General features: G+C 42.4%; 2 protein-coding genes across 3 annotated transcripts; one reads left to right on the plus strand and one right to left on the minus strand.

Moving 5' to 3' along the window:
• Positions 1–4134: 4134 nt before the first annotated feature.
• LOC108708791 lies at positions 4135–11705 on the plus strand. The gene is made up of 2 exons (XM_018247827.2): positions 4135–4300; positions 10413–11705. Exon 2 carries the CDS (start codon positions 10456–10458, stop codon positions 11581–11583), a length of 1128 nt encoding a protein of 375 aa, XP_018103316.1. The 5' UTR covers positions 4135–4300; positions 10413–10455; the 3' UTR covers positions 11584–11705.
• A 4-nt stretch (positions 11706–11709) lies between these two features.
• On the minus strand, positions 11710–22422 carry hpx.L (hemopexin L homeolog). Of its 2 annotated transcripts, none has more exons than XM_041582884.1 (10): positions 22315–22422; positions 17456–17526; positions 17204–17281; positions 15790–15932; positions 15430–15583; positions 14827–15042; positions 13459–13575; positions 13104–13234; positions 12338–12482; positions 11710–12152 (listed from the first exon to the last, which is right to left on the minus strand). In XM_041582884.1, exons 1-10 carry the CDS (start codon positions 22386–22388, stop codon positions 11926–11928), a joined length of 1356 nt encoding a protein of 451 aa, XP_041438818.1. In that variant the 5' UTR covers positions 22389–22422; the 3' UTR covers positions 11710–11925. The 2 variants fall into 2 exon arrangements, with proteins under 2 accessions (XP_041438818.1, XP_041438819.1); XM_041582885.1 differs by lacking the exon at positions 22315–22422 and adding an exon at positions 18438–18521.
• Between the last annotated feature and the right edge of the window lie 2390 nt (positions 22423–24812).

A 24812-nucleotide genomic window follows, 5' to 3' on the forward strand; every position in this document is an offset into this window, starting at 1 on the left:
TAGAGAATGAAATAAACATTAGTGTCAGGGGCCTATAGAGAATGAAATAAACATTAATGTCAGGGGCCTATAGAGAATGAAATAAATGTTGGTGTCAGGGGCCTATAGAGAATTAAATAAACATTAGTGTCAGGGGCCTATAGAGAATGAAATAAACATTAATGTCAGGGGCCTATAGAGAATGAAATAAATGTTGGTGTCAGGGGCCTATAGAGAATGAAATAAACATTAGTGTCAGGGGCCTATAGAGAATGAAATAAATGTTGGTGTCAGGGGTCTATAGAGAATGAAATAAACATTAGTGTCAGGGGCCTATAGAGAATGAAATAAACATTAATGTCAGGGGCCTATAGAGAATGAAATAAATGTTGGTGTCAGGGGCCTATAGAGAATTAAATAAACATTAGTGTCAGGGGCCTATAGAGAATGAAATAAACATTAATGTCAGGGGCCTATAGAGAATGAAATAAATGTTGGTGTCAGGGGCCTATAGAGAATTAAATAAACATTAGTGTCAGGGGCCTATAGGGAATGAAATAAATGTTGGTGTCAGGGGCCTATAGAGAATGAAATAAATGTTGGTGTCAGGGGCCTATAGAGAATTAAATAAACATTAGTGTCAGGGGCCTATAGAGAATGAAATAAACGTTGGTGTCAGGGGCCTATAGGGAATGAAATAAATGTTGGTGTCAGGGGCCTATAGAGAATTAAATAAACGTTGGTGTCAGGGGCCTATAGAGAATGAAATAAACATTAGGGGCACATTTACAAAGCTCGAGTGAAGGATTCGAATTAAAAAAACTTCGAATTTCGAAGTGTTTTTTGGGCTACTTCGACCTTCGACTACGACTTCGACTACGAATCGAACGATTCGAACTAAAAATCGTTCGACTATTCGACCATTCGATAATCTAAGTACTGTCTCTTTAAGAAAAACTTCGACCCCCTAGTTCGGCAGCTAAAAGCTACCGAAGTCAATGTTAGCCTATGGGGAAGGTCCCCATAGGCTTGCCTGTGTTTTTTTGATCGAAGGATATTCCTTCGATCGTTGGATTAAAATCCTTCGAATCGTTCGATTCGAAGGATTTAATCGTTCGATCGAACGAATAATCCTTCGATCGTTCGATCGTAGGATTAGCGCTAAATCGTTCGACTTCGATATTCGATATTTGAAGTCGAACGATTTTAGTTCCTAGTCGAATATCGAGGGTTAATTAACCCTCGATATTCGACCCTTAGTAAATCTGCCCCTTAGTGTCAGGGGCCTATAGGGAATGAAATAAACATAAGTGTCAGGGGCCTATAGAGAATGAAATAAATGTTGGTGTCAGGGGCCTATAGAGAATGAAATAAATGTTGGTGTCAGGGGCCTATAGAGAATGAAATTAACGTTAGTGTCAGGGGCCTATAGAGAATGAAATAAACGTTGGTGTCAGGGGCCTATAGGGAATGAAATAAATGTTGGTGTCAGGGGCCTATAGAGAATGAAATAAACGTTGGTGTCAGGGGCCTATAGGGAATGAAATAAACGTTTTTCCCGCACGTAGCGCAGCAAATTAATTGGCCACACCCCCTAATTACCATGTTTGTTTTACAAAATTTGGCAGGTTATAAAAGTTTGAAAATATTTCTCCTTATCTAAACTGTGTTTTTGTGTCTCAAAATTGTTACAAAGTATCTTATTTGCACCTGTTAGCTGTTCTGGGCTCTCTGCTAAAAGCCAATTAAGTGAGAAACTTTGTTTCTTTTTCTGGCTGTTCAGTGCAGAGAAAAGAGGGACTTTCCAGTACAAATGAGGGACTGCGGGTTGAGCTGTCAAAAGAGGGACTGTCCCTCCGAAAAAGGGACAGTTGGGAGGTATGAAATTAGGATTCGGATTCGGTTCACTATTTGGCCGAATCTTTAGCGAAGGATTCAGGGGTCCAAAATAGTGGATTTGGTGCATCCCTAATTAACCTATAGGGGGCCCTGACCATCAATGGCTTTTTATAACTTGTGTGTGTGTGTGGGGGGGAATTACTGTTTTTAGTGCTTATGTCTGTGCGCTCTTTTAACTGGGGTGTGGAGTGGGCGGGATCTGGGTGGGGCTTGAGGGCTGGGGTAGCCTATTTAACTCATGAAATCCTCCTTCCTGGAGCTCTAACACCGGAGGTGTGTCTGTAGGGCTAGTGGACCATCTAGCACCCCTAACCAAAACCAGATGCCTACTAACAACCCTCCTTTTTTATTAGGGACGCACAGAATCCACTATTTTGGATTTGGCTGAACCCCGAATACTTCCCAAAAGATTTGGCCAAATACCGAACGGAATCCTAATTTGCATATGCTTTTGTCAGAAAACAAATGTTTTTTACTTCCTTGTTTTGTGATAAAAAGTCATGTGCTTTCCCTCCCCTCCCCTAATTTGCATATACAAAGTAGGATTCAGATTTAGTTTTGGCCTGGCTAAAAAAAGGCCGAATCCCAAACTGAATCCTGGATTTGGTGCATCCCTATATTTATGCCAAAATAACAGGCAGCCATGAAATGGAAGGATTTTTTTAGCCACTTTCTACTAATTGTGTTATGGACATTAAGGGCAAATTTTCACTGTTTTTATCACTTTTGGACACTTTTTACCACCTGGTTTGGACACATCTTTTATGACGGCAGGAGGGTGGATCAAGTTTGGACATACAGTTTCAGACTGGCCCGGCGGGACCCCTGGACATTAGTCACGGAGGGCCCTGGGCCCCCCAGTCCGACCCTGTGGACATGTTACACTGCTATTTTTAAAGGTTTTTTCCTAGGTTTTTTCTAAGTGTTCTAGCTGGTAATGGAGGGCGTCCCCCTGTGAAAGTTGCAGTGTAGCAATTGGTGGATGAATTATGACATGTTAATTGGATCATTAATTGGGTCTATTTATATGCACTTCTTTGTATGGTTCCGTATTCTTCACAAAGGGGTCCGCCCAAAACGTTGCACTGGACTCCGTAATAATCACTTGAAGTGTTTCAGCAGACCTGTGTGTGGACCTGTGCGTCCACTAAAAGACGAGGGGTGCAGAATTCTATGCCATCAGAAGACTCCTGTACCCCCTTATACCACCAATGAGAGTGAGGCTTAAACTCTTCACAGTCTCATCACTCCAATCCTCCTCTATGGAAGCAAAGTTTGGGGTCATGTCACTTACCCAGACCAATCCAAATGGGATTCTAGTCCAACAGAAATATTCCACCTGGAATTCTGTAAGTACCTTCTCCAGATCCACTGGAGCACCTCAAATTGTCCATAATTCCCGGCTAAACAATGAGACCGGGGCAAACTCATCTCATCAGCACCCGGATGTTACGTATGGGAAAGCCAAAGCCTAGGGGACTGACTGGATCCCAGTATAGGGTGAACTTCTGCCTATAACACCCGCCTTCGGCCTGGACCTCAGCTACTTGGGTGCCACCAGATCTTGTCTCATGATATCCAGCAACTCCCACACCACAGGGGCAACTGAGGGACATTAAACCAGGGAAGGGCCAGAGACTGAATAACAACAGTAAGGGAGGCTGGGTCACAACCAGGAAATAAAGGACCAGTAATGGAAGTCAGCATGGAGGAACTAGTGAGCTTGACCTACAACAGGCAATGTCCAGAGCAGGGAATTTATAGCCACACTGATGGCAAACTCTGAGCACCAGTAGCCAAATTGACCACTGTGCCTGCCTGGAAATTAAAGTATAAACTAAACATCCAGCTGTCTGCTCAGGTAGCCCAGTGGCAAGCAGGCCACATACAAGCAGGTCACCACTTTGAATCCAGACAGAACACCGGCGACCGGCCCACCCACTGACAAACTGGTAAGTAAACTATAAACCAGTCCAAAGGGAAACACTTCTGTGATTGGAGGAATGAGACATTGGCTGCTCAATATGTAAGAAACTGACAGGACACCCCCTATCCTCATAAACTGCCCCCCATTACAGCCCCCCCCATTACAGCCCCCACTGCTCTGCCAATGCTGAATGTACTTTCTCCTACCAATGAAGCTCATTTGATGTGGGGGGGGGGAGTATTATTAGAGTATTAGGCAGTATTAGTACCACTCACCTTGTTAATATCAGTCTGCCCTTCTCTCTCTATCCTGCCGACCAATCAGAAAAGAGCCCATTGTTCCCTAAGTGTCAGCTGCTCAGAGGAAGAGATAAGGGGCAGATAAGGAACAAGGAGAAGAAGGAGTCACCTCTGTTTTGTGTCACAACTGGGACAGATCTCACCCCGATCCCCTGACAGAAAACCCTGAGCTCCCGACGACCCTGCGCCTCTCCCTGTAAGTCTGAAGCGACTCAATGGGGGGGGCAATTCACAAACGTGATGATATTGAGACAAAATAAGAGATAAAACTGTCAGATTTCCCACTAAATTCACAAACCTCTAGCTCCACTTTTTTGAATTTTTTTTTAAACAGACATTTTTCAGCTTTTTTGCACGACATTTAATAGATATTTTTTCTAAATGTGTCTTTAGCTCTTGTTAAACCTCTGACTCAGACATCAAATTGGAATTTCCAGGGGAGGGGGTTTTATTTTACCTGGGAAAATTAGACATCATTTATTTCAGGATAACCCGGGCTTTCCCAATCTGCCGACACATTTGTGTAATTCCACTTGGGTAACAAGATATAAGGGTTTAAATACAAGAAATTGTATTTTGCATAATATCAGAAATATGTTTTATTATCTCAGGTCAAGTGTCTAATTGCTGCTGAAACTAAAAAATGTCTGGGAGGCTTTACTTTTCCTTTAGATAATATATTCACTCAAATTGCTAATATTGCCTCATTCATTAAGCTAAAACTAGGGAAAAAATGTAAGGGGCACATTTATCAAGGGTTGAAGTGAATTTGAGGGAATTTTCAAAGTAAAAAAATTCAAAATTCGAAGTAATTTTTTGGATACTTCGACCATCGAATAGGATACTACAACTTTAGAATTTACTTCGAATTCAATTAGAAGTAAAAAAGTTCGAATATTCAATAATCGAAGTACCGTCTCTTTAAAAAAACTTCGACTTCAATAGTTCGCCAAATGAAACCTGCCGCAGTGCTATGTTAGCCTATGGGGACCTTCTAATGCATTTTCTAAGTTTTTTGTAGTCAAAATAAAATCGTTCGATCGATCGCTGAAATCGTTCGAATCATTTGATTCGAACTATTTAATCCTTCGATCAAACAATTTTATTAACTTTGAATTTGATATTTGAATTTGAAATATTTAAATTCGATGGTTGAATTTCGAAGTATTTTTTACTTCAAAATTCGACCCTTGATAAATCTGCCCCCAAGTGTGAGTCAAACACTTTTTACATATCGAATTGTATGAAATACAGTTTTTTTTGTTTAATGAGTGTTGTACTTGTTTAGTTAATGAGGTTTTTACACCTATAGGGTTAGACACAAACTTGTGCCCTGACTATAAAATGCTGATCCCTATTAATATGAGAATAATTCCCCAATGGGGCACCTACAGGAGGAGTGAAATGAAGATTGGCTGAACCAAAGCAGAGAAAGTTATATTAGAATTGATCTGGGAAAGTTATACTGAACTTTACTCCATTTTTAAAATGTCGGGAGAAAATGTTGTTTCAAATATCGTTTTTGCTCCATTTTTATGTTGTTTGAAAGACAAATTCATAAAAGTGTCAGTAAACTGTCTTTCTTTTTATAAAAAATGACAAGTGCCGGGTGAGTCGAGAATTTAGGCGGATTTCTGTTTGTGAATATGCTGAAAGTATTTTACACCGGTTTACCATCACTTTTACTCCAGAAATGGTCTCGCTCCACTTTTGTGAATTCTCCCCGATGTCTTCCCCTGGGGGTGAGGGGTCCCACTGACTGAATAGAAGCCCAGGGTAATAATGTCTCTTCTCCAGTGTAACCAATCCCAACGAGTCTTTCCCCAAAACTGATCCCTTCCATTTCCTTTATCAGCTTAGTCGCTCTTCTCTGTACTTTGTCTATTTCATTACTGTCCCCCTTATATATTTATATATAGTGATCATATCCCCTTATATATTTATATATAGTGATCATATCCCCTTATATATTTATATATAGTGATCATATCCCCCTATATATTTATATATATGATCATATCCCCCTTATATATTTATTTAGGTCATATCCCCTTATAGTATTTTATATAGTGATCATATCCCCTTATATATTTATATATAGTGATCATATCCCCCTTATATATTTATATATAGTGATCATATCCCTCTTATATATTTATATATAGTGATCATATCCCCTTATATATTTATATATAGTGATCATATCCCCTTATATATTTATATATAGTGATCATATCCCCTTATATATTTATATATAGTGATCATATCCCCCTTATATATTTATATATAGTGATGCATATCCCCTTATATATTTAATCATACTAGTGATCATATCCCTTATATATTTATATATAGTGATCATATCCCCCTTAATATATTTATATATAGTGGATCATATCCCCTTATATATTTATATATAGTGATCATATCCCCTTATATATTTATATATAGTGATCATATCCCCCTTATATATTTTATATAGTGATCAATATCCCCTTATATTTTATATATAGTGATCATATCCCCTTATATATTTATATATAGTGCATCATATCCCCCTTATATATTTTATATATAGTGATCATATCCCCTTATATATTTATATATAGTGATCATTATCCCCCTTATATATTTATATATAGTGATCATATCCCCCTTATATATTTATATATAGTGATCATATCCCCTTATATATTTATCATATAGTGATCATATCCCCCTTATATATTTATATATAGTGATCATATCCCCTTTATATATTTTATATAGTGATCATATCCCCCGTATAGTATTTATATAATAGTGATCAATATCCCCTTATATATTTATATAATAGTGATCATTATCCCCGTAATAATTTATATGTGATCATATCCCCTTATTATTATATATAGTGATCATATCCCCTTATATATTTATATAGTGATCATATCCTCCTTATATATTTATATATAGTGATCATATCCCCTTATATATTTATAATATAGTGATCATATCCCCTTATATATTTATATATAGTGATCATATCCCCTTATATATTTATATATAGTGACCATATCCCTCTTATATATTTATATATAGTGATCATATCCCTCTTATATATTTATTTATAGTGATCATATCCCCTTTATATATCTATATATAGTGATCATATCCCCTTATATATTTATATATAGTGATCATATCTCCTTATATATTTATATATAGTGATCATATCCCCTTATATATCTATATATAGTGATCATATCCCCTTATATATTTATATATAGTGATCATATCCCTCTTATATATTTATATATAGTGATCATATCCCTCTTATATATTTATATATAGTGATCATGTCCCCTTTATATATCTATATATAGTGATCATATCCCCTTATATATTTATATATAGTGATCATATCCCCTTATATATTTATATATAGTGATCATATCCCCCTTATATATTTATATATAGTGATCATATCCCCTTATATATTTATATATAGTGATCATATCCCCCTTATATATTTATATATAGTGATCATATCCCCCTTATATATTTATATATAGTGATCATATCCCCTTATATATTATATATAGTGATCATATCCCCTTATATATTTATATATAGTGATCATATCCCCCTTATATATTTATATATAGTGATCATATCCCCTTATATATTTATATATAGTGATCATATCCCCCTTATATATTTATATATAGTGATCATATCCCCTTATATATTTATATATAGTGATCATATCCCCTTATATATTTATATATAGTGATCATATCCCCCGTATATATTTATATATAGTGATCATATCCCCTTATATATTTATATATAGTGATCATATCCCCCTTATATATTTATATATAGTGATCATATCCCCTTTATATATTTATATATAGTGATCATATCCCCCGTATATATTTATAGTGATCATATCCCCTTATATATTTATATATAGTGATCATATCCCCTTATATATTTATATATAGTGATCATATCCCCCGTATATATTTATAGTGATCATATCCCCTTATATATTTATATATAGTGATCATATCCCCTTATATATTTATATATAGTGATCATATCCTCCTTATATATTTATATATAGTGATCATATCCCCTTATATATTTATATATAGTGATCATATCCCCTTATATATTTATATATAGTGATCATATCCCCTTATATATTTATATATAGTGACCATATCCCTCTTATATATTTATATATAGTGATCATATCCTCTTATATATTTATTTATAGTGATCATATCCCCTTTATATATCTATATATAGTGATCATATCCCCTTATATATTTATATATAGTGATCATATCTCCTTATATATTTATATATAGTGATCATATCCCCTTATATATCTATATATAGTGATCATATCCCCTATATATTTATATATAGTGATCATATCCCTCTTATATATTTATATATAGTGATCATATCCCTCTTATATATTTATATATAGTGATCATATCCCCTTTATATATCTATATATAGTGATCATATCCCCTTATATATTTATATATAGTGATCATATCCCCTTATATATTTATATATAGTGATCATATCCTCTTATATATTTATATATAGTGATCATATCTCCTTATATATTTATATATAGTGATCATATCCCCTTATATATCTATATATAGGGATCATATCCCCTTATATATTTATATATAGTGATCATATCCCTCTTATATATTTATATATAGTGATCATATCCCTCTTATATATTTATATATAGTGATCATATCCCTCTTATATATTTATATATAGTGATCATATCCCTCTTATATATTTATATATAGTGATCATATCCCCTTATATATTTATATATAGTGATCATATCCCCCTTATATATTTATATATATAGTGATCATATCCCCCTTATATATTTATATATAGTGATCATATCCCTCTTATATATTTATATATAGTGATTAAATCCCCTTATTGTTACATCCCAGGTGCAGGACTTTACATTTATCAACATTGAATCTCATTTGCCACTTAGCTGCCCAGATTGCCAGTTAGTCAAGATCCTGTTGCAAGTGCCACATCCTGGATGGAATTAATTGGGCTGATAGTTTTGTCTCATCTGCAAACACTGATCCATTACTTACAATCACCTCCCCTAAGTCATTAATGAACAAGTTAAATAAAAGTGGCCCCAATACTGAGCCCTGAGGGACCCCACTAAGAACCTTACTCCAAGTAGAGAATGTCCCATTAACAACCACCCTCTGTACCCGATCCTGTAGCCAGTTTCCTATCCACGTGCAAACGACTTCATTAAGCCCAACAGACCTTAGTTTAGGAAATAGTCAATTATTTTTTCTGATTGGTGCTTTACAGCGGTGTAACTACAATACAGCAGCCGTGCAGTTGTGGGGGGCCGGGTCACAGGGGGTCGGCAGTACGGTAATTCCCAGGCACATCAAAATGTAAATATACTGCCCAACTGCTATTTCTTTGGCATCGGCAGCAATATGTAACTTGTGGGATAGGCTTGTGGGTTTCAGTTGGGGTCGGGAGAACATGCCAGGCTCCTCCAAATATTTTTTTGCAACATGGATCAAATCATCCTTCTAACGTGAAGCCACATGGGGGTCTGTAGCACCTCAACACCGAGAAAAGAATAGATTTCATATAGATTTAAATGATAACCCTTTCTATTCTTTGTATCACAAGCCCTTCCATTATATCCCATCACCCTGCAACATTTTTGTCATGGCCGGAATTTTTTCATCTCTCTCCTTGGGTACCCAATTATTGGTTTACTGGTCACCTGGGTGGTGCATGTGCCCCTTGTCCTCTCCAGCCACTCTCCAATCGTGCCCAACCTTCACCCACAATCCTAATATCTAGATGTGTATTGCCTCCACTAACTTGGTCTCCCATGTGACCGATGAGCAAAATAAAGGTTACATAGGGCATTTATATGGGGTGTTCATTTCTAGGTGAGTTTTGCCTTCATTGATTAAGTTATACCATGTGACACCTAAAAATCGAATGATGGTAAATGAGGGGGGCCTCTAACAAAGTATAATGAGGTGTTCCTAATAATTAGCTACGTATTTCTCTCAGTGAGTGGGGGATCATTGGAAGTTTGACTGTGTCTTCCATAGGAGACTTGTGTAGGTAGGTACTTGAATAGGTATTAATAAAAAGTGACCAGAGATAACTTACAGGGGCTGCTGGGCTATTTGGTGGATTCATGAGACCCAGATAACTGCAATAAATGCAATGACTCCCAACTTATAACTTCTCTTTTCATTTCACAGACAGATTTCTATTCATCTCCAGCTAAAGGCTTTGTGCTTGATAATGACACAGTTCGGGAAGGCTTGGGAGCCCGTGGCTTATCTCCAATCAGTGAGCCCCATCCTATTGGGAATTGTCTCACAGATAAATGGCTCAGCAACACCAGATGAGATGGAGTTTATCAAGAAAAACTTGGAATCTATTGACAAGGAGTTGGCAACAGGAAAGGGCTTGATGCATGATAGTGAGGTCATTAGATGTGAAGATGACATCACAGTAGTCTATCAGCAGCTAACCGCTGTTGTCCGAGCAGAGAAGTCCTATACTGGTCGTGAGAAGGAAGTTTTCCTACAGTACATACAAGATTACAAAATTGAAAGGCAACTCAACGCCTTGTACAACCGTCTTGTTGGTGTCTCTGTCTTAGCAGAACAGCCCACTCTTCTCCAACTGGTCATCAGGGACCACCATCCTCGCAGGTGGGAAATGATTGCCTTCTGTCAGAGGGTCAACTTTGTTCTTGCCACAGGCCTTTTGTCCCTTTTTCTTCATGGATCTTTGACTGGACGGGATGTGCAGCTGATGATGGGGAGGTGGACCGATAAGATGACTGTTCTTTACCGAAGAATGGAGGACACATCAAGAGACTGCGCAGCTTATTTTAAAGAGCAGGCCCAAGAGGACATGGAACACTTCTTGCTGGCCAATGAGACTCTCACAGATCAGGAGAAGGCGTCTGCAATATTGAAGAAGCTGGAGAAGAATTATGATTGGCTACGGTGGGCAGTGATGGTGTCTCAGCCAAGTGGGGAGAAATCTGCAGAGGTCTTAGTCAAGGGGAACTACATCTCAGTAAGAGGGGAGTGTGGAACTCAAGTGGTAGCTTGTTACAGTGAGAGCCCAGCTTCCTTGGACCGGTCAAAAACACACCAGCTAATCGGGGAATTAGAATGGAAGATCCCAAACCCACCTCCCGATGTCTACGCCAACATTGAAGCAGAGCCTGGTTATGCCAAGCGATATTTGGCCCAACGGATGCTACAGAAGCTCTCTGAGGGCTTGGGGAAGGGAGTAACCATACACACAGTACCTGGGAAGCTAGAGGTGTCTGGGAACTTCCCCCAGGCCTCCTTCACTGTGTATGAGTACAAGCACCGGATGGCATCTGGAACCGTCTGTATCTTTGGGTGATGGGTCAACCGATTGTAACTCACATAATCCAAAGTCCTGCTGGTTCTATATGTTCCCTTACTGGTTGGCCTGTTCCCATTGTTACATATTATAACAATAAATATTACATTTAATTAAAAATACTGATTAGTTTGTGAAACACTTGCTTCATTTTATTGGGTCGCTCTGTGATCAGGAAGAGGCAGTTTGGGATATAACAACACAAATGTATGTGCGTGTAACATGGAGAGGGTAAGTAAAGGCTTATACCCAGGGTGTAATGAGTGAGAAGAGATAGAGAAAGACATATTTAACATATGGGTACAAAGCAGTGCCAAATGGGTCTGTTGCTAGAGAGACAAATTAGCTCAAACAGTCCATGAAATGTTTTGTGATATTTCCAGGTTTAGGAAGCTCAGTAGAAGACACCAACCCTTCCACATTGTTGTAATGGTAAAATAATGGCCCTTGGAAGATGAAAAGTCCATTCACATTGCAAATAGCGCTGTCCACCTGAGCGTGGGAGATTTGTTTCTCTAGTCCGGGTGAACGGGGGGTCTTCTGGAGATCCACCAACTGCAGCTTATTACCTGGACATGGAGGAATAATTACAGGAAAACATATCAGCATCCCATAAGGAACAGATTACTATTATTTTAGCCCAAGTTTATCACAAAGAAATGTCGAGGTCAGACTCCCACATATTACGGGGGAATAAAGTAGGTTTGTACGTAGCTCAGTCTACAGATTACAACTGAGCACAGGTCACACTCACCTCTGATAATGTACAGGTCACTAGAGTGGGGACAGGTAAAGGCCGCATCAATCTCCGTTACCCCCAGTTCTTCTTTCAGGGGCTTGGGATAACCCAGTACTGGGATAAAGATTTGATCCGACAAATAAATAATGACTTGAGAGCCCTGGGAGGAAAGAGAGGAGACCTGAGTTCTCTTTTGGCACATACTCAGGGGTTGCACTCTAGTAAGTCCTGGGCTCTTCTTTTCTGCTCGTGGCTGTTGCAATTGCAGATGATGTGTCAAAATGAACAAAATTGTGTGGGCTTCCTCCATAGGGCTACCCCTAGAGGCCCCCTGCCCCAGCCACGACCCCCTCCAGGCCCCCACGCATACTTGTGCTGTATTTGCGGTAGAGATCGGGGCCCGGGGGCGCAATAAGGGAGCAGCACAGGCTATAGGGGGCACTGGTATCACTCGCATGCCAAACAAAGGAAATTGCGTCTTCCAGACTCTGGTATTGACCACAATTGCATCAGGTGCAACACCCCCTGGCACACGCAACAATGCTGGAATTTGGGGGGAAATGCTGCATTATGGGAAAAAACATGTCGATTGCGCTCACAATTGTAGTTTGCTCACTGGACTTGAAGTTGTTAATGACCCCTTGTAGCTTAAAACAAGTGAAGGACAGACTAGATTGATGGAGGCTCATGGGGTAGAGGGTCCATGAGTCTTGATTTTAGTCAAGTACCTCAGGTACCCAGGGCAACCTCTCCTAGCTCAGTATGTTAGTGGTCCGGTTACCTGAATAAAGTACATCTTGTTTTCCCAGCTGAATGCGGCATCCACAACTCCATGTAGGTTCCTCCACGTGTGGCTGAGAGGCCAAGCATGCCAACCATCCTTACTGCTGTCCACCCGAAAGTACAAGCCCCCTAGAGCATGGGATGTTATAATGTCAGTCAATTAATTCCCCCTGTGCCAGAGTTTTATTATTATTATTCCCTTCCAAACACCCACACTGCTCACCCATTCATCCCGACACATTTACAGCACATCTCATAAAGGGCACAATATCCTCTGGGGCAGAGGGTGGTTCATTGTGCTTGTCCATAGTTCACTCTCCCTAGATCTTTTGGGCGACGGATCCCATACCCACCTCTGAAAGCATACATCCGGCCCTTATCATCAGAGCTGAATGCCTCAAATGATTGGCCACTGCATTGATCCTTAATGGCCATCAGAGTGGCATTCTTGCGGACATTGTGCCCATGGCCTGGGGGAAAGAGAATGAGCTCAGTTATCTTGTCACCAGGACTGAGTGTCAGCGGAAGAATTATTGTGTATAGGTGAGAGTGTCCATCATCTTGATTTCCCACCTACTCATGCAACTACCTTCATAGGCTTCTTGATTTCCCACCTACTCATACAGTTACCTTCATAGGCTTCTTGATTTCCCACCTACTCATGCAGTTACCTTCATAGGCTTCTTGATTTCCCACCTACTCATGCAGTTACCTTCATAGGCTTCTTGATTCACTACCTACACATGGACATTCCTTCATAGGCTTCTTGATTTCCCACCTACTCATACAGTTACCTTCATAGGCTTCTTGATTCACTACCTACACATGGATGTTCCTTCATAGGCTTCTTGATTTCCCACCTACTCATACAGTTACCTTCATAGGCTTCTTGATTCACTACCTACACATGGACATTCCTTCATAGGCTTCTTGATTTCCCACCTACTCATACAGTTACCTTCATAGGCTTCTTGATTCACTACCTACACATGGATGTTCCTTCATAGGCTTCTTGATTTCCCACCTACTCATACAGTTACCTTCATAGGCTTCTTGATTCACTACCTACACATGGATGTTCCTTCATAGGCTTCTTGATTTCCCACCTACTCATACAGTTACCTTCATAGGCTTCTTGATTCACTACCTACACATGGACGTTCCTTCATAGGCTTCTTGATTACCACCTACTCATACAGTTACCTTCATAGGCTTCTTGATTCACTACCTACACATGGACGTTCCTTCATAGGCTTCTTGATTCACTACCTACACATAGACGTTCCTTCATAGGCTTCTTGATTTCCCACCTACTCATACAGTTACCTTTATAGGCTTCTTGATTCACTACCTACACATGGACGTTCCTTCATAGGCTTCTTGATTCACTACCTACACATGGACGTTCCTTCATAGGCTTCTTGATTCACTACCTACACATGGACGTTCCTCCATAGGCTTCTTGTTTTCCCACCTACTTATGCAGTTAACTTCGTAGAATTGTTGATTTAGTGATGTAATTTCTAAACACACGACTCACTAAAACCTGTGAACTATAAAGAATAATGTACCCCTGTTGTAAAATATAAGGATATAGAAGTCATCCTGGAGTTCCATGACCTGTATGTCGACCTGTTGCTTTGTACCTGTTTATTGTCATTCTTCTGCCCCTTCTGATATCTGTCATATTGCCCAATCTCTTCATGTGAAAAATATCTCACCTCTCCCAGGGCACGTCACAAAATAGTCTCGTGCGTCCAGCGGCCGGGCAGAGAGCACCTCTCCACTCACTGGGTCAAATCGAGTAAAGTTGATTCCATTGAAGCAGTAATATCTCTCCAGCCATCGAAGTGCCGCTGTGCAATTTCCCAGAGCTGCCCACTGACGTTGCTTCACTGCGGGCACCTCCTGGGTGCTGTAAATATACACTGTACCATCTGCAGGAGAAGAATGGGTGGGTATAAACTCTGTACAGGCAGATGTACCCCACTAACACTTATACTGCCCATTATTACTCCATGTACTGCCAGTCCCAGGCTCCTCTCTGTAGACTCCTCCCATTCCCCATCAGTAGCGTTAATATAATACAGCAGACCCAGCAGTTGTGGAGGAGCCCGGGCTCAAGGGGATCCAAACCGCAGGGTCTGCTGTATAGAAGTCTCCCCATTCCAGACCCACATTAAAGTTGGTTGTCTGCCTGATCTGTGTGTGCCTGGCCCCCCAAAGATTTTTTTGTGAGTGGTCCCGGTGCTGACTAGGCACCCCACTACTTACCACTGATGGTGCCAGTAGGGTGGAGATATTGGCATGAAAATTGTACCAACCCTTAAAGAAAATGATGCTGTCGGACTTGCACTCCCCCTCGTGACATTCCACTGCTGAGTCCAGATGCTCTGGGATCCCTGGGAATTCTTGGCTGATGGGACGTGGGTAACCCTCCAGCAGGGACCCCTCAAAGTAACAGAACACACTGGAACCCTGTACATTTGGTAAGAAGCAAAGAGATGACATGAGCCTCAGGGGGTTCAGTAGCGGGGGGGGGGTATTGGCTTCTTATTGGCGCTTATTCCAATACGTATGTTACTCCAGCAGGGGGCACACTACAATACGAGGGAGTTATGTGTATCTCACAGCAGGGGGCGCCCTAAAATATCACAAGGTGACAATAGGAGAATGGAAAAGACCTGAAAGATGTATGTTCTCTGATGCTCCAGGGGTTTGTTCTTGTTGTGGTTCCTGAATGCAGCATCTATTGGTCCATGGAGATGTTTCCAGGTCTCGTTAATAAGCTGGGCGGGGCCATGGGATCCCACCCACACAAAATCACCTGCAGGGCAGAGACATGAGAGATGCAGTTAAATCTGTAAACCCTTAAGTGTCCCATAGCAACATTTCCAACAGCACATACATCCAGGGTGCAATGTGTCCAATAACAAGATCTCTAACACCCCATAAACCCAAAGGTCCTTAAATTTGTCTCATAACACGATCTCTACCCCATAAACCCAAAGGTCCATAAATGTGTCTCAAACAAGATCTCTAACACCCCATAAACCTAGGAGGGAATGTGTCCCATACCAAGATCGCTAACACCCCATAAACCGAAAGGCCCATAAATGTGTCTCATAACAAGATCTCTAACACCCTATAAACCCAGGAGGGAATGTGTCCCATACCAAGATCTCTAACACCCCATAAACCCAAAGGTCCATACATGTATCCCATAACAAGATCTCTATCACCCCATAAACCCAGGAGGGAATGTGTCCCATAACAAGATCTCTAACACCCCATAAACCCAAAGGTCCTTAAATTTGTCTCATAACACGATCTCTAACACCACATAAACCCAAAGGTCCATAAATGTGTCTCAAACAAGATCTCTAACACCCCATAAACCTAGGAGGGAATGTGTCCCATACCAAGATCGCTAACACCCCATAAACCGAAAGGCCCATAAATGTGTCTCATAACAAGATCTCTATCACCCCATAAACCCAGGAGGGAATGTGTCCCATAACAAGATCTCTAACACCCCATAAACCCAAAGGTCCTTAAATTTGTCTCATAACACGATCTCTAACACCACATAAACCCAAAGGTCCATAAATGTGTCTCATAACAAGATCTCTAACACCCCATAAACCCAGGTTGGAATGTGTCCCATACCAAGATCTCTAACACCCCATAAACCCAAAGGTCCTTAAATGTGTCTCATAACACGATCTCTAACACCCCATAAACCCAAAGGTCCTTAAATTTGTCTCATAACACGATCTCTAACACCACATAAACCCAAAGGTCCATAAATGTGTCTCATAACAAGATCTCTAACACCCCATAAACCCAGGTGGGAATGTGTCCCATACCAGGATCTCTAACACCCCATAAACCCAAAGGTCCTTAAATGTGTCTCATAACACGATCTCTAACACCCCATAAACCCAAAGGTCCATAAATGTGTCCCATAACACAATCTCTAACACCCCATATATCCAAAGGTCTATAAAAGTGTCTCATAAACAGATCTCTAACACCCCATAAACCCAGGAGGGAATATGTCCCATAACAAGATCAGGCACCTTATTGATATGTTACCTCTAAAGTAATGCATAGCCCCCTGATCATCTAATGTGACAGCATCAAATCCTTCACCAGTGCAGGCATCAGCGAGACCTAGGAAAGAGATCAGTCAGTCATTGGAAAATGCCCTAGCCCCTCCCCCCTCCCCCCAGATCCCAAATACACCTCTGAGATCCTTCTACCCCCCCATGTCCCTATGCGCCTGGTGCCTCCCCATCCCTGAGTCCCTTATACCCCAGTGGCTCCCGGTGGGAGCAGAAGACTCACCTGTCACATTGAGACTGGGAGGAGTCACAGGAAACAAGTTGGAGCCGGTGTGATTGGACTTTCCCTTAATCCTGCAAGAGACCCGCGTTTATTTGGCTTTACTTGAATCAATTGCCAGGGTAGAATGAGCACAAGGGGTTAAATCAGCAGGCTTCTCCAATCAGAGTGCAACAAAACTCCCCAAGGGGAAGGGATCAGTCATGGAATAGAGAGCTCAGCGAGGAGCAGTTGTATTGGGCAGTAGGACTTGGATAACTCCAGGGATACACTCCTGGACATTTGCCCATTCCTTAAAGCTCATGCACCTTCCCAGGAAAGGGTTAATATATTTGGGAAGGTACTTTGCCTGCCCTTGGCCTCTCAGTCTCACCTGTAATTGTTTTGGAAAACATCCAACATCAGGAACTTTTAACTCATGTCTGTTTAACCCTTCGCTGTTCATGGGAGACTGGGGTCAGTCCTTACGTTAGTAAATGCACAGGAAGGGTATTTACTGATAACCATGTGACCGGCTCTAATTTCTTCCGTCAGAATCATTCAGAGGGAATAGGAGAAGCAGAGTAAATATATTCCATGTGGAACTGGGCAGAAACTATATAAAGTATTATAAAAACTATTATAAAGAGAATAACATGAGGGAGAGTAACAAGGAGTAACAGTTACACGTGAGTAACAATAAGGATTACATGAAGTAACACTGCAGTAATGTGCTGAGTAACAAGAAGAGAATTGCTGGACACTACAGGGAGAGAATCAAGAAGGAACCCCAAAAGTAACTCAAGAAATAAATAGAAGGAGGTTAATAAGGAGTAACACAGCGAGTAATGGGAAAAGAAATTCCACAACACTCCTCCCCCCAATACACAATCAGAGAAACAGAAGAGACACAGAGTAATTAGAAGAGAACCACAGGCAGTGACATAGTGAGTAACAACTAAAGGGTTACACCTAGAGTAAAGAGGGGAGTATATGGGGTACTCACAGTGGGTAGGAGAGTCCAGGAGACAGAGGAGGGTACAAGAGGGAGTAATGAGGGAGTATATGGGATACTCACAGTGGGTAGGAGAGTCCAGGAGACAGAGGAGGGTACAAGAGGGAGTAATGAGGGAGTATATGGGGTACTCACAGTGCGTAGGAGAGTCCAGGAGACAGAGGAGGGTACAAGAGGGAGTAATGAGGGAGTATATGGGGTACTCACAGTGGGTAGGAGAGTCCAGGAGACAGAGGAGGGTACAAGAGGGAGTAATGAGGGAGTATATGGGGTACTCACAGTGGGTAGGAGAGTCCAGGAGACAGAGGAAGGTACAAAAGAGAGTAATGAGGGAGTATATGGGATACTCACAGTGGGTAGGAGAGTCCAGGAGACAGAGGAGGGTACAAGAGGGAGTAATGAGGGAGTATATGGGATACTCACAGTGGGTAGGAGAGTCCAGGAGACAGAGGAAGGTACAAAAGAGAGTAATGAGGGAGTATATGGGATACTCACAGTGGGTAGGAGAGTCCAGGAGACAGAGGAGGGTACAAGAGGGAGTAATGAGGGAGTATATGGGGTACTCACAGTGGGTAGGAGAGTCCAGGAGACAGAGGAGGGTACAAGAGGGAGTAATGAGGGAGTATATGGGATACTCACAGTGGGTAGGAGAGTCCAGGAGACAGAGGAGGGTACAAGAGGGAGTAATGAGGGAGTATATGGGATACTCACAGTGGGTAGGAGAGTCCAGGAGACAGAGGAGGGTACAAGAGGGAGTAATGAGGGAGTATATGGGATACTCACAGTGGGTAGGAGAGTCCAGGAGACAGAGGAGGGTACAAGAGGGAGTAATGAGGGAGTATATGGGGTACTCACAGTGCGTAGGAGAGTCCAGGAGACAGAGGAGGGTACAAGAGGGAGTAATGAGGGAGTATATGGGGTACTCACAGTGGGTAGGAGAGTCCAGGAGACAGAGGAGGGTACAAGAGGGAGTAATGAGGGAGTATATGGGAGACTCACAGTGGGTAGGAGAGTCCAGGAGACAGAGGAGGGTACAAGAGGGAGTAATGAGGGAGTATATGGGATACTCACAGTGGGTAGGAGAGTCCAGGAGATAGAGGAGGGTACAAGAGGGAGTAATGATGGAGTATATGGGGTACTCACAGTGCGTAGGAGAGTCCAGGAGACAGAGGAGGGTTCAAGAGGGTGTAATGAGGGAGTATATGGGAGACTCACAGTGGGTAGGAGAGTCCAGGAGACAAAGGGTGGGTACAAGAGGGAGTAATGAGGGAGTATATGGGATACTCACAGTGGGTAGGAGAGTCCAGGAGACAGAGGAGGGTACAAGAGGGAGTAATGAGGGAGTATATGGGAGACTCACAGTGGGTAGGAGAGTCCAGGAGACAGAGGAGTGTACAAGAGGGAGTAATGAGGGAGTATATGGGAGACTCACAGTGGGTAGGAGAGTCCATGAGACAGAGGAGGGTACAAGAGGGAGTAATGAGGGAGTATATGGGGTAGGAGAGTCCAGGAGACAGAGGAGGGTACAAGAGGGAGTAATGAGGGAGTATATGGGATACTCACAGTGCGTAGGAGAGTCCAGGAGACAGAGGAGGGTACAAGAGGGAGTAATGAGGGAGTATATGGGGTACTCACAGTGCGTAGGAGAGTCCAGGAGACAGAGGAGGGTACAAGAGGGAGTAATGAGGGAGTATATGGGAGACTCACAGTGGGTAGGAGAGTCCAGGAGACAAAGGGTGGGTACAAGAGGGAGTAATGAGGGAGTATATGGGATACTCACAGTGGGTAGGAGAGTCCAGGAGACAGAGGAGGGTACAAGAGGGAGTAATGAGGGAGTATATGGGATACTCACAGTGGGTAGGAGAGTCCAGGAGACAGAGGAGGGTACAAGAGGGAGTAATGAGGGAGTATATGGGATACTCACAGTGGGTAGGAGAGTCCAGGAGACAGAGGAGGGTACAAGAGGGAGTAATGAGGGAGTATATGGGGTACTCACAGTGCGTAGGAGAGTCCAGGAGACAGAGGAGGGTACAAGAGGGAGTAATGAGGGAGTATATGGGAGACTCACAGTGGGTAGGAGAGTCCAGGAGACAGAGGAGGGTACAAGAGGGAGTAATGAGGGAGTATATGGGAGACTCACAGTGGGTAGGAGAGTCCAGGAGACAGAGGAGGGTACAAGAGGGAGTAATGAGGGAGTATATGGGATACTCACAGTGGGTAGGAGAGTCCAGGAGACAGAGGAGGGTACAAGAGGGAGTAATGAGGGAGTATATGGGATACTCACAGTGGGTAGGAGAGTCCAGGAGACAGAGGAGGGTACAAGAGGGAGTAATGAGGGAGTATATGGGATACTCACAGTGGGTAGGAGAGTCCAGGAGACAGAGGAGGGTACAAGAGGGAGTAATGAGGGAGTATATGGGGTACTCACAGTGCGTAGGAGAGTCCAGGAGACAGAGGAGGGTACAAGAGGGAGTAATGAGGGAGTATATGGGGTACTCACAGTGGGTAGGAGAGTCCAGGAGACAAAGGGTGGGTACAAGAGGGAGTAATGAGGGAGTATATGGGATACTCACAGTGGGTAGGAGAGTCCAGGAGACAGAGGAGGGTACAAGAGGGAGTAATGAGGGAGTATATGGGATACTCACAGTGGGTAGGAGAGTCCAGGAGACAGAGGAGGGTACAAGAGGGAGTAATGAGGGAGTATATGGGATACTCACAGTGGGTAGGAGAGTCCAGGAGACAGAGGAGGGTACAAGAGGGAGTAATGAGGGAGTATATGGGGTACTCACAGTGCGTAGGAGAGTCCAGGAGACAGAGGAGGGTACAAGAGGGAGTAATGAGGGAGTATATGGGAGACTCACAGTGGGTAGGAGAGTCCAGGAGACAGAGGAGGGTACAAGAGGGAGTAATGAGGGAGTATATGGGATACTCACAGTGGGTAGGAGAGTCCAGGAGACAGAGGAGGGTACAAGAGGGAGTAATGAGGGAGTATATGGGAGACTCACAGTGGGTAGGAGAGTCCAGGAGATAGAGGAGGGTACAAGAGGGAGTAATGATGGAGTATATGGGGTACTCACAGTGCGTAGGAGAGTCCAGGAGACAGAGGAGGGTACAAGAGGGAGTAATGAGGGAGTATATGGGATACTCACAGTGGGTAGGAGAGTCCAGGAGACAGAGGAGGGTACAAGAGGGAGTAATGAGGGAGTATATGGGAGACTCACAGTGGGTAGGAGAGTCCAGGAGATAGAGGAGGGTACAAGAGGGAGTAATGATGGAGTATATGGGGTACTCACAGTGCGTAGGAGAGTCCAGGAGACAGAGGAGGGTACAAGAGGGAGTAATGAGGGAGTATATGGGAGACTCACAGTGGGTAGGAGAGTCCAGGAGACAGAGGAGGGTACAAGAGGGAGTAATGAGGGAGTATATGGGATACTCACAGTGGGTAGGAGAGTCCAGGAGACAGAGGAGGGTACAAGAGGAGTAATGAGGGAGTATATGGGATACTCACAGTGGGTAGGAGAGTCCAGGAGACAGAGGAGGGTACAAGAGGGAGTAATGAGGGAGTATATGGGATACTCACAGTGGGTAGGAGAGTCCAGGAGACAGAGGAGGGTACAAGAGGGAGTAATGAGGGAGTATATGGGATACTCACAGTGGGTAGGAGAGTCCAGGAGACAGAGGAGGGTACAAGAGGGAGTAATGAGGGAGTATATGGGAGACTCACAGTGGGTAGGAGAGTCCAGGAGACAGAGGAGGGTACAAGAGGGAGTAATGAGGGAGTATATGGGGTACTCACAGTGCGTAGGAGAGTCCAGGAGACAGAGGAGGGTACAAGAGGGAGTAATGAGGGAGTATATGGGATACTCACAGTGGGTAGGAGAGTCCAGGAGACAGGAGGAAGAGGAGGGTGAGAGTACTCAGGTACAGAATCATCCTGCCCATGAGAGAGGGTGAAAGTGCTGTTGGTCCGAGTCAGACTGATTTATACTCAAATCCCACAGGGTCCGGGAATTCATTGCCCAATTCAGTTACACAAGCGCCTTCCGATAATAATCAGTTGTGTCACAAATAAACACACACATCAGCTCATACCCACACACACACACACACACACACACACACACACACACACACACACACACACACTCACACACACACAGTCTCATTGTGCAATGAATACAATTTATTTATATGGCACCAGAAAGTGGCACAGACCTCTATACAATAATATTATATCAAGCAGGATATTTACACTGAATGAACAAATAGGAGGATTAGAAGGAGCTGTGCACAAGAGCTTACAATCTAATAGAATGACACGGACACATGACAGTGTGGTGGTACCTCCCCCAGCAAACTCACAGGATTGGCACAATGGGATTCAAGGGGCAAGTGTAGATTTGGGCTCTAACTTTCAGGGAAATAACCAGAAACCCAAACCCTCAATATTTTGACAGTCCCCTAAAAGTGTAAAGTAACACTGGCACTGATTGTAATAACCCCCATACAAAGAATTTATCATGTAAAGACTTTTGTTTTTAAAGGAAAACTATACCCCCCAAACAATGTAGGTCTCTATAAAAAGATATTGCATAAAACAGCTCATATGTAAAACCCAGCTTCATGTAAATAAACCATTTTCATAATAATATACTTTTCTAGCAGTATGTGCGATTGGGTAATCATAAATAGAAAATTGCCATTTTAAAAAATAAGGGCCGCCCCCTGGGATCGTACAATTCACTGTGCTCACAAACATAACAACAAACCATACATGTTAGGTCACATGAGCCAATTAACAGACAGAGTTGTGTCTTTTGCTTCCTCACTTCTTCCTGTTACAGTTAGAGCTGCAGTATTTCTGGTCAGGTGATCTCTTCCTGTTACAGTTAGAGCTGCAGTATTTCTGGTCAGGTGATCTCTTCCTGTTACAGTTAGAGCTGCAGTATTTCTGGTCAGGTGATCTCTTCCTGTTACAGTTAGAGCTGTAACATAGTAACATAGTAACATAGTAAGTAAAGTTGAAAAAAGACACATGTCCATCGAGTTCAACCTTTTTTTTTATTTATTTTTTATTAACTACCTATCTGCCAGTTGATCCAGAGGAAGGCAAAAAAAACCCATCTGAAGCCTCTCCAATTTGCCTTAGAGGGGGAAAAATTCCTTCCTGACTCCCAAATGGCAATCGGACCAGTCCCTGGATCAACTTGGACTATGAGCTATCTCCCATAACCCTGTATTCCCTTACTTGCTAAACACCATCCAACCCCTTCTTATACCTATCTAATGTATCAGCCTGTACCCCTGATTCACTTCCCAGCTCTCCCTGTAACACCCCTTTCCCTCCTCTAATCTCATTGGCTCCCTCCTGTCTGCTGGGAGGAGCTACTGGTGAATAAAGCATCTGACCCTTCCTTGTACCTATCTAATGTATCAGCCTGTACCCCTGATTCACTTCCCAGCTCTCCCTGTAACACCCCTTTCCCTCCTCTAATCTCATTGGCTCCCTCCTGTCTGCTGGGAGGAGCTACTGGTGAATAAAGCATCCGACCCTTCCTTGTACCTATCTAATGTATCAGCCTGTACCCCTGATTCACTTCCCAGCTCTCCCTGTAACACCCCTTTCCCTCCTCTAATCTCATTGGCTCCCTCCTGTCTGCTGGGAGGAGCTACTGGTGAATAAAGCATCCGACCCTTCCTTGTACCTATCTAATGTATCAGCCTGTACCCCTGATTCACTTCCCAGCTCTCCCTGTAACACCCCTTTCCCTCCTCTAATCTCATTGGCTCCCTCCTGTCTGCTGGGAGGAGCTACTGGTGAATAAAGCATCCGACCCTTCCTTGTACCTATCTAATGTATCAGCCTGTACAACTGATTCAGGGAGACAATTCCACATCTTCACAGCTCTCACTGTAAAAAAAACCCTTCCGAATATTTAGGTGGAACCTCTTTTCTTCTAATCGGAATGGGTGACCTCGTGTCAGCTGGAAAGACCTACTGGTGAATAAATCATTAGAGAGATTATTATATGATCCCCTTATATATTTATACATAGTTATCATATCACCCCTTAAGCGCCTCTTCTCCAGAGTGAACATCCCCAATTTGGCCAGTCTTTCCTCATAGCTAAGATTTTCCCTTTACCAGCTTAGTTGCCCTTCTCTGTCCCCTCTCTAATACAATAATGTCCTGTTTGAGTGATGGAGACCAAAACTGTAGGGCATATTCTAGATGGGGCCTTACCAGTGCTCTATACAGTGGGACCCCCTCCTCCCGTGACTCTCTGCCCCATTTAATACAAGTCAAGAGCTTATTTGCCCTTGATGCTGCTGACTGGCATTACTTGCTACAGACAAGTTTATTAT

The sequence above is a fragment of the Xenopus laevis genome, chromosome 2L (assembly GCF_017654675.1).
Source record: "Xenopus laevis strain J_2021 chromosome 2L, Xenopus_laevis_v10.1, whole genome shotgun sequence".
Taxonomy (NCBI): domain Eukaryota; kingdom Metazoa; phylum Chordata; class Amphibia; order Anura; family Pipidae; genus Xenopus; species Xenopus laevis.